This window comes from Gymnoscopelus braueri (genome assembly GCF_963280865.1).
Source record: "Gymnoscopelus braueri genome assembly, chromosome: 4".
Lineage (NCBI taxonomy): Eukaryota > Metazoa > Chordata > Actinopteri > Myctophiformes > Myctophidae > Gymnoscopelus > Gymnoscopelus braueri.
Genome location: NC_137605.1, coordinates 40,082,802 through 40,094,281, shown reverse-complemented (window position 1 = coordinate 40,094,281; position 11,480 = coordinate 40,082,802). Strand labels below are relative to the sequence as shown.

At 42.0% G+C, this 11,480-nt stretch overlaps 2 protein-coding genes across 2 annotated transcripts in view; both read left to right on the top strand.

Annotated features, from left to right (window-relative positions):
* LOC308084403 (exostosin-1a) overlaps positions 1–11,480 on the top strand; it is a 173,252-nt gene that overhangs the window by 82,979 nt on the left and 78,793 nt on the right. The window lies entirely within an intron of this gene.
* LOC308084073 (eukaryotic translation initiation factor 3 subunit H) overlaps positions 127–11,480 on the top strand; it is a 54,503-nt gene continuing 43,149 nt past the window's right edge. The window contains exons 1-2 of the mRNA XM_080426548.1: positions 127–275; positions 7,765–7,921. Of these exons, the coding sequence (XP_080282674.1) occupies positions 171–275; positions 7,765–7,921 (262 nt within the window). The 5' untranslated portion in view covers positions 127–170. The remainder of the gene's footprint in view (positions 276–7,764; positions 7,922–11,480) is intronic.

Genomic DNA, 11,480 nt, shown 5'->3' with positions numbered 1-11,480 from the left:
TAAAAACGAATCACTTGTTCCGTCCTACTGGGGATGGAACTACTAGTAGTTCGTGGCTCACGTTCCCACACGGAGCAGAAAGGAAGCGGAAGCTGTATTCGCCGGAAACGTCCGTCCCAGTCTTTCTTCCCTCTTCTCTTCTCGTGTGTGGCATCATCTAGAACAACAGAATGGCGACCAGAAAAGAGTCTACATCAGGATCAACCCCGAGCCCTGGGGTCTCTGCTGGGGGAACCCTGGACTCTCCGGTCAAGCAGATCCAAATTGAAGGACTGGTTAGTGTGACATTTATCACTATTAATAGTATTAACAGAGATGAGGGAGACAGAGGCTAGGATGCTAATGGTAGCATCATCCATCATGGCGGCGGACACGAAACAACGAGGACCCAGTTTTCAGTGTTTCCAGTAGAGCAGTGGTTCAGAAACATTTTGTGCCAAGGACCCCCAAGATTATATGTATTTGGCCCAGGACCCCCCCATCCGAAAATGTTTTGTGCCAGGGATTTTTCAAAATGAGCTCTCTCAGATCTACAAGCTCAGAGCTTGTAGATCTGCTAATTTTGAATCGCCAAAGGATAAAATATGGTTAAAGTGGTTAAAATGATTGTGACGCTATATTTACAAATTTTGATGGGGACCCCACTTTGAGAACCATTAGCCTAGACCATACTGTCTTTATTCTTTGTTTCACCATCATCTATTTAAAAAGTATTTGTAAGATGACGGTCATACTCACTGACATATTGTTACTTTCATAATAATAACTATCTAATAGCCTTAGGCTAGGAATGATTGACTTACAGCTGTTAATGTTACCGAGCAGTGGTGGAAAAAGTAAAATTGCAGAAGTATTGGTATCAAAATGTACTTAAAGTACCAAAAGTAGAAAGTACTCATTATGCAGATTGTCCCATTTCACAAGTTTTCAAATGTACAAAAATCTTCTGAAAATAGCCGATCTACAAGCTCACAATGCCATTGTGAGCTTGTAGATTGGTTATTTTCAAATGGCATAAATGTATGTACTATATAGTGTTTTCATATAATTACAGTGCAGTAAAAGTACAATATTTGCCTCTGAGATGTAGTGGAGTAGAAGTAAAAGTATTGAAAATACTCCAGTAAAGTAAAAAATACCTCAAAATTGTACTTAATTTTATCCTTCAACTTCTTGTTTATGCCCCAAAATGACTGGATATACAGGTTTTGTAGAAATCTGTTGCGATTGTAGAAATATTAGACCTTAACTGTCGAATGTTTAAGCATGTTCTAATCATCTAATCATGTATACTTTATTTTACTTAAAAACATTTAAGTAAAGTAAAGGGGGGGTCCTTTTAAAGGTACATTAACAGGTCTGTACCTGAAATTGACCTCTAAGGGTCCATTTGGTTCCAGTTGTTGTACACTTTGAGTTTAGAGAACCACTGATGCATACGTTAGGCACTTGGACTCAGGTAGCCAGTCAGGTAAAAAAAAAAAGGACATTCTCAAGCTCACAGCATGTTGTGAGATTATAGATTGGTTAGGCTATTGTTATTTTTTTGTATAGGGCTTAATTGGTTAAGTGACACCTTATTGGAATTACCTGCTTTGTTATCATTAGATGATATCTAGTAGTTTAATTTCAGGAGTTTGTCACACGTTTCATGCTTAACATCCTGTACTATTTCTCCTTTGAGTCTCATGATGGCCGGGTTTAATTCATGCCTGTAGTGAATCATACTGTGTCCATCCAGGTAGACTTGCTCTTATTTTCTTATTCTTATTACACAATGTTGTTAAAGCCAACATTGTGTACATAGTCCAGTGTTTTGACCAAGAGGTCTTTGCTCACAGAACGGTGGATAATTTAGGTTGGGTTCTCATACTTTAACATTGAAAATGTGGGGACACAACTGATATTTTGTGTAAAATTATCAGTTGGTAATCATTTGATATAGAGAGTGTTTGTTCATTAACATGGATCTCCCCGTCTCTCCAATTTAAGTAATCAGAAAATATATTTCAGGTGGGAATACCAATTTCATCTAATCAGGAGAGATAACTAATACAGGATTAGATGGAAGTGATGAAATAGCTGACAAAATTGGAATTTGAACACTGTTAAATTGAAGCTGATAAATGGAATCTCTCATGATCTGAATGGATGAAATTGGAGATGCACCTGAAAATGAATTTTCTGTTCTAAAGAGATGGAGATACAAGGTGACCCCAGTTACTGAACAAACACTGACTATCAGAATATAAATTAAGTAAAGCCATGTGGCCCATAGGTCAGGAGCCCATCTCCTGTGTCTGGATTTATGTCCCAGGGACTACCCCCAATCTAAACCTTGATGCTGAGTGTCAAGAAGGGAGGCATTGGGTCCTCATTTTTATAGTCTATTGTTTGACTCGGCCGGGAATTGAACCCTTAATGTGTGTCCAATCTCAGGGTGGACACTCTCTAACCTCAGCTCAAGGCCGCTGAGCTGGTATTAGGATATAGAGCTGTAACAAAAAAAAATCGTTTTATCCCCAAAAAGCGCCGTCCTATAAAGTTCAAGCTGTTGTGATATTCTGTACTCTATACTACTGTATATTTATTTTATGATGGCAATTGATAATTTCTTAGATTTAGAAAGGGTGTGCCAAAGTAAACTAGGCATTGCAAAATGCAAATACCTTGACTTTATATCTGTGGGGCTGACAATCGCATTTTATGCCAGTACAGATGTGACAGGTCCTGGCGCCATGGGACTGTCCCACCCCTCAGTCAAGATGAATGTGAATTTTTATTTTATTTGAATTAAATTAATAATAATAGCCTTTATAAAGATTACACATCTAAAGATGCTTCACCTTCATTCACTTTTGGTGAATGTAGCCTTGGCCATAAGGAACTGGTGTCGTCAGGCGGTATCCATCGATAATCGGGTGAACCGCAACACCCTCCCGATGGTGGGTCGGCAGGCAGTGGTGGCCAAATCACTGCCCATCTCCTCCTCCTGGCTTCCAGCTTAGCTCCTCTCTCCTGCTCCATAACCAGCACGAGGCTCTTTCTGCTCCTGCGAGCTGCTGTCTTTCTCTCCCTCCCTGTCATCCCGACATCAAAGTGTGTCAGATTGGTTTTCTAGTGATCATAATAATACAGCTGGATATTATTGCATATATAATGCAGCCATAAAACACTCAATGCAATTTCGTGGAGGGCTTCATCTCGGCAGCATTATAATTTCAATTTGTAGCGTGTGATCTCGTCACGTGCAACAACATGCACTCCTGTTTTACCAATGAACTGTATTCAATTACTTGTAGTACAGATCCAAACCGAATGCTACACTGGCACCAGCGCAGGAGTTTCATGGGGGCCATGCAGGCCGTGGTCACCGTTGACCCTCAGCCTTATGCCCTTCAAAACATTATCTACCCTGTCCGATGCCCCGTCCGCACTGCCCCAGTGTGCAAGCTGATTTCACAGTTGGCTTCTTTCCTCTTAATGTTTTTTTTAACACCAGTGTCTTGTTGAGATTCTGAAATAAAAAGCTATACAGCTGTCCTGTCATTTAGCCTTTGTACCCTCAAAAATGGACTACACCAAAGGCCAAGTGGTCTTGTCCCTAAAACATGAAATTCCAGCCCTGACTGGCACAATAGTCATATTTTCAGTTGTAGAACCTATGCATGACCAACAGAGGGCAAACCTGCGTCACTGTCAGATTGTGACAATCCCTCATTCCAAACACCACAGACACACAGCAGCTGATTAGCAGCCCAGTGTGTTCCAACACAGTAGCAGGACCTTGCCCTGAGCTGCTGCCTTCCTTTTATCTTGCTCATTAAGGCTGGTCTACAGAGCCTCAGCTCCTAATCTCTAGTTTAAATATTTTACCTGAATGTTTATTATATTCACAAGATATTTTATTCATTTTCTCAACCTTATCAAACAACATTTTAATAACAATTTAAATTATGCACATTTAAAAGACCCAATTTCTTGTGCCTGTCCTTGTTTTGGATTTTAATCTACAAAGTACAAGTTTCTTATCCAGGTATGTAATATGTATGCACTGGAGCGCAGTAGTTGCTGTTGTGTTGCGTCATGACAGCTGTTTGAGATGTGGCTGGAGGTTTGCCAGCAAACATCTTGCCACCACCGCTGTGCTCCTGAGTCAGGGTCGCTACGATGGGTCATGGGTGCTGCACAGCGGTGGGGCATGCAGCACTCACTGAAGGTTACTCAACTGCCTAAAGGGATAGAAATTAGGCATTTGTAATCCACACTGAAGCCAAGTCATACACATAACTGGCACTCATCCACATGTGCTAATAGTATGGGAAAAAAACATCATTTTCATTTCACTAACTTTATTTTAAGGTAAAGACTCAGGGAGTGGTTCCCGCTTTGTCTTACTTTCCATGTTTCAGTAATGGAGGGTTAATACCTTTCTATGTGGTGCCCTGTCCATTAAAATGAATGCAGGTTAAATGCAGCATCTTTCACACTACAGGGGAATAATTCAGATAGTGCTCCAGAATCCAACCTGACAGAAGTAATTCTGGACTGAAATGCAAAAGAAGGCCACAAAATAATAATTCCACATTTGTGGCGCACCGGTAGCTGACCGGTTAGTGCGTCAGCCACATAAATGGAACAATACCTGGGCGGCGGGGACCATCGCCCCCCCCCCCCCCCCCCCACTGTCAGTGTCCACTCCCTTTCCGGTCTCTATTTCTTTTGTATTTCAGCTTTATTTAGTATAAAAATAGCCTAATTTAAAATAAATGAATTAAAAAATTGTATTTTGGGCTTAAGATTGTAAACTCAGGGGAACACGTGGTGAGGTTGTGATGTTATATTCAGAGGCTTACGTTGATTTCAATGTTTATTTTAGTTGTTATTCTTTAGTTGTGTTATTCTCTTTCCAGTCCACTGTCACTTTCCACAGGGACATAACCCATCCTAGCAGGTGCTCTAGTCCCCACAGAGTTGTCGCCTACTCTCCTCTCCTCTGTCTTTCAACACCCCCTCCCCTACCTAACCAAAAATGAGGCAGGTTGCCACCTCTTTGACATCTGCATATGAGGCAGGAATGCAACCTAGCAAGGTTTACTGTGCCTGCAGATAAAGTGAACACTCTAGCTAGTTTTATCTGTTTGTCCCTTCTTCCTGTCCCTTCAATCCTTTCCTTGCGCCGATCCTCATGGATTTACTCCAGGAAAGGAGTCGTCCCACTACAATGTCTTTCTCAGTGGAGTAGATTACTGCCAACATGGAGTATAGATTTTTGTCTACACTTTGACGGTGTAAAAGAAAACTCATTATGGCATCGTCGCCGGTCTTGCTGTACTTTCTCATAACTTGTGCCCTTGCCGCCCTGTTGGGGTGGGCATACAAGCCCCCTTGTGGGCGAGAAGATTTATGATTAGAATTAAATGCAGCCAGTGGGGGATTTGGTGCTGCAATTGATTTTGCGCAATTCAATTTTAAGCCCGTTGATTTACAATTTGCTGTCCACATATCAATCTCAGGGTTCTCCACATGAGGTGAGCTCTCTAGGCTAGCTGCCTGCTGTTGAGCAAGATCAATAACGGGGTGTGTGTGAAAATGTGTAGAGAAAGTGTGTGTGTGTGTGTGTGCGCGTGTGTGTGTGCGTGCGTGTGTGCATGCATGCATGCCTGGATGTACAAACCCGTGGCTCTCACAGGGGCTTTGCTTCCAATTCCTGATGGTATTTACTCGGCATAGGACATCAAGCCCAACAAATCCACTGAAACCTCTCCGCGTATTTTCATTTGCTCCTCCAACTATCCTCCACAAAAGGAGGTTTCAAAGACCAGCAGCCATAAGCAGAGCCCTATATTTATTTCACCTGTTTGTGTGACCTTCCAGCAGTCAGTTTCCTTTTTCTTTTCCCCCCCATTTAGCCATCTTTCGTCTTGGTCTCATACAGACCATCAGTATTTAAGTGCAAGATGAACAGATTGCCAGGATCTAGATTGCTAAGAGCATTGTGTACCCTAGCTATCTGACCTCGCTGATGGAGGGAGAATGGAAAAGCCATTTGCTGGCAGTGAAGGCAGCCGAGGCGCGAGGGCTTTGAAAAGTGCCCGGCACACCGCTGATCCTGATGACTTTCATCCCGGCCCTCCCCCTTCCCTCCGTGTCTGAGCACATCTATCCATCTCTGGCTCGCTCACCTTGCCATCCTTCTCGACCGTCCCACTGTCTTGCACCATTTTATGTCCCCTTTCTCTGTCACTCGTCCTTTCCATTCTGTCCTTCTCGACATTACATTTCTGGCTCTCACTGTCCTCTCTCCCTCTCGTCCATTTACATTTTTTACTCATTCCTACATTCTGCCATTAACACAAGACTCTCCGTCCAATTGGAATGCACTCTTGCATCTCTTTTTTTCCCCTTTCTCCTCCGTGCTCCATCCATCCTTCCCACTGACCCGTCATTCAGACCTCCACCGCTCCGAGTCAGAGGAGGTGAAGCAGGCAGGGAATGAGATTTGTTTTGCCCCACAGTTCTTCCCATACCATCTCTCTCTCTCCCCCTAGCTTTACTTGTTGCATGACAGGGCCAGCACTCTATTGAAATAAATCATCTACTCCCTGGACAGCTGTGTGTGTGTGTGTGTGTGTGTGTGTGTGTGTGTGTGTGTGTGTGTGCGCGCACAGCTTATGTTGATGAACAGAGGCATCATGCACGCACGCGTGCATGCAGGGCTACGGAGATGATGGGTGTTTTGTTGTTGTGCATGGCTCCAGGAGTGCCACCCTGGTGCCATCAGCGCGTGCGTGTGCGCATTTGTGCGTATATATATGTGTGTGTGTACCTGTGTGTTATTATTAATGCCTGTGGCTGTGACCTGCCCACACTCTTATCAGGTTGATTTATGCGCTCTCCCTCCACACTCCGCTTTCAGCTCCATTCCTATTCTTGTTCTTTCGGATGCTTGGCTTTTTTCTTCCCTGCATGGCTTACCTATTTTATCCACAGCGTGCTGGTCAGACATGTGTTTTTGTCACTAAGTATATCTGTGTGTTTTATTTGTGATAGGCCGAGCCAAGCTGTCTGTGGTGTCAGTGATGCAGCATTAGTACCTAAACTAGCTCTTCCATCATGTGGTGGCTCGTTCTACAGGTCAATTTACACCGGGCATTGCAATCTCAACAACAGCACAAAAGATCTTGACTATTGTGTCTGTTTGAAACCCTGAGATATGGCGTGTGAGAGCAGACATCTGGATTCACCTCATTAAGGCCTCACTGAGGAGTCTGTTTGACTTAACTGCTGTGATTGGTGGTCTAGGAAGCTCCCGCTGTGTGTATTTGTGTTTCACACTGTTCTTAAATGTTGCTTTGTGTCTTATCGAGGCACACACTTTCTGAGTTCATCTTCTTAACTGGACGCCATGCTGCAAAGCCTGTAGCCTATTCATACACAGTTGAGTTTCAGACATGCTGTGAAAAGATTTAGCAAATTACAGATTGGTGACCAGAGAGGGTTGAATGGTTCTACTCTGCTGCCAACGTTTTGTGGTAATCAATTACGGGAACTCTAGCATTAAGAGAGAAATAAAATTAACATAAACCCGAGGCAGAAAATGAAATACCGGTAATCGTTTGAAGATTACAGGTCCATGACCCTAAATTGGATCAGGTGGGCACAGGATATGGATGAATGAGTTTAAAGATTGCTGAAGACTGCACATATTCTTTTGTGTTAAAACAATGGAACAGTTTGCCATGATGCTGTCTGTTTCCCCAGGTGGTGCTGAAGATCATCAAACACTACCAGGAGGAGGGCCAGGGCAGCGAGGTGGTCCAGGGTGTCCTGCTGGGGCTGGTGGTGGAGGACCGCCTGGAGATCACCAACTGTTTCCCTTTCCCTCAGCACACGGAGGACGATGCAGACTTCGATGAAGGTAGCCTTAACCACTTAAAACCCTCTAGTCCACCCAGCAAAATGTGTTAATATAGCTTCACAATAATTTTAACCACTTTAACCTTTTATACTTTGGCTATTTTTGAAAATGTTTTAAAATGTTTGCAAATCTTTGAATATATATATATATATTTAAAGCGAACATTTATAACTCAAATCTTTGCTTCTGGGGGTCCCTGGAACAAAATATTTTGAGATGGGGGTCCGTGGCCAAATACATATCATTTTGGGGGTCTTTGACATAAAAAAGACTTAGTGAAACTGACTTGAGTTACAACTGCACTTGGACCGCTTTTTTCCATCTAACCAAATCTCTATTTTGGGTGAATGTTCCCCTCAGAATAGGGATGCTGGGGTTCAAGTGGCTAACTCAGCTATAATGTGTGCTCGCCTCGAGTACATTTTTCTCCTTGAACAAGTCTAAAAGCCCAATTAGCGGGTCCGCTTACCCTTTGGTCAATCTCTAGTGTTTTTTGTCAAATAAGTTGATGAATTGCCTTTAACTGTCCAATGAGGAAACGGGGTGGGGCAAAGCTACACTAATAGATTTTAGCACCCACTGCTCCTAATAATTAGGATGGGTAAATTCATATGACAAATTTCATGTATGTGCTAATGTACAGTGTCAGTGACAACACCTTAAAAACTATTAAGGGAACTAAATGATTGTATTAACCCATTAAAACCGGGAAAGCATCTGTGTCATTTTAGATTTTTGCGTTGGCTGTTCAAAAATAGCAGATATACAAGCTCGCAGCGCGTCACTTCATGCCACGCTGCGAGCTTGTACATCTGATATTTTTTTACCTTTTTTTGAAAAAATCTTTAAAGTGGGAGCACTACTGATTTAGAAGGCATTTGTAGAATCGGCCTCAGGTCTTACTGGGTTAATAATATTAAATGCCCCACATAAGGGATGAGACTAAGGGACACCAATGGATGCCCACCTAAGCTGGCTCCTTTCCAAGTGAAGGAGCAGCGGTTCTAGTCAGTCTCACACGGATGGCTGAACTTCTCACCCTATCTCTAAGGGAGAGGCCGGCCACCCGTCTGAGAAAACTCATTTTGGCCGCTTGTATCCGCCATCTTATTCTTAACCAGTCTCTGCAATATATGCATTATCTCCAATCCCTGCAATGTTTCTGTATATTGTAAATAAAATATTTTAATAAGATGCTTGAATAATCCATAGTCGTTGTTTTTGACAAATGTCATCAGCAGCATTAGCTAAGTATTAACTATTTTCTCAATCAACCAGTATTTTACCAAATTTTAGGATATCACTTAAAGGGGAAATCCACCCATTTTCAATATTTAACTATGTCATTAATATAGCATAAAGGAGTTGTGTGGAAATAAGAAAAAATTAAAAAAAAAATTAACATTGCAAAAAAATTTAACATTGCAAAAAAATTAACATTGCAAATTACACTGTGATGACTCATCATGGTGTAATTTGCAATGTTAATTTTTTTGCAATGTTAAATTTTTTTGCAATGTTAATTTTTTTTTTTAATTTTTTCTTATTTCCACACAACTCCTTTATGCTATATTAATGACATAGTTAAATATTGAAAATGGGTGGATTTCCCCTTTAAGCTTAAGACTAATGCAATAACTAACCAAACAATGAATTTACTGCTTAATCACATTGTCAGCAAAATACCACAAAAACGTATTTTGTTGCATTTTATAGAAAGATAGAGGAAAATAAATGTGCTGCAATAATCACGAAGAACTGCCACATAATTGTGGAGGGGCTCTTTGCATGTGTAGTTCCAGTGGTAAACCAATACACTCACTATCAACATGCATGTGTCTGCATAATATGCAGCTGTTGAAGGACGTAAAGGACAAACAATGTTAACACATTGACCGCCGGGCCCGTAGTTCTACGGGCCGTTAAATCCAACGCTTAAGCGCCGATCCCGTAGCCTACGGGCTGTGGTGCTTTTTCCTTTTTTTCGAATTTTTTTTTTTTTTTCAATTTTCCGGTACGGCACATTTCATTGTAACACCACCGGAAACAGAATTATTTGGGATCCGGTTTTGACGATCACGCCGGCTCCCATTCTAAAGTAAACACTGAAACGCCATTTTCTTCGATTGTAGTTTTTCTCCTCGCTGATCACTGTTTAACATAAACCGTTCTAACTCAACAATGGATGCCCCGTTTGACACGTGGTTTGGACTGGTAGACACAGGGAGATGTCCGCGATGTTTACAAACAGTGCACAGATCAATCTTAAGGATTTTAACGACGTCTATGGCGACGTGAAAAAAACAAAAAACAACAATAAAACGTTGGCACTGGTGAGTACATTATGAGATTAACCTCTGGCGGTCAATGTGTTAAGAGTGAGACCAGTTTTGAGATAATTTAAATCTTTAATCCGGGTGTGTAACCTTACCTGTGAGGTACACGACAGGTGTAGTGTAATTACAGACAACTACAGTATATTTCCCACTGCATAATAGACCTCGAAGTAGGTTAAGGTCAGGGCTTTAGCTTGTTATTCCATGGCCATATATTCAGTGTAAAGAATAATAACTGTTCTCCGAAGTATAGCTGTGTGTGTGTGTGTGTGGTTCTGATGTCCCCTGCATTTACAGAGGACAAGTGCAACTTAACTGCTAACTAGGTACTAGGTACCACATTACCTACACCGTCAGCGCTGAGGTTGAGGATTGGTCAAATTGCTCTAGTATGCGTGGGCGGTAGGTGTGTGTGTGTGTACACACACACACACACACACACACACACACACACACACATGAATTTGTGCATCTCCACCTGTGAGTTGCTTCCCTGACCTCACTTTCACTATATTATTTTACTGCACCTTGTTAGTGCTCAGACAAATGACAAATCCTCTAGCGAGATAGACCGAAGGATTTGAGCAAAGGGGAGGACAGCTTCTACCAGCAGACCACCACTGCTAACAAGCAACTGTCTGAAAATGTGCACGATGCGCAGGCTTCAAAGGTGGCTAAAGGTCATTACTGTTGGGAAATGCGTGTGTGCGCTCTGTCGCTCGCTCACACCTATGTGTAGGTGACTCTTGTTGCGTTTGATTTGTCTTGCCATCTGTCACTCCCTTTAAGTTAATAAGGGCTCCCCCATGAAGCCCCTTTCCTTACCCCTCGGAAACCCTGTAGGTGTGTAATGGAAAAATTCTCTTCTTGGCCTTGGATCCAGCTGTGATGAAAGGCAATATCTAGCTGTCAAAGCCATCTATCTAGATGGGACTAACTTACGGCAACCTGTGTTGTAGAATGTGAAGGAAAAAATTCTGGTGGTGCTCCTGGTGCGTGTGCATGGTTGGTTTGTCGAAATTAATTTAAAATCAGATATAAAATGGTGGAAATGGAATTGATGATGATTCATCAGAATGAACTGAGCTCAGTCAGGTACAGAATGTTCTGTCTTGCATGTTATTGTACTCACAAGGTACATATTCTGGTGATTGCTCTGGCAAAGATTATCACTTGAAGAGAGGCACAGTTTATATGGCCTAAATAAATTAATATAGCATCTA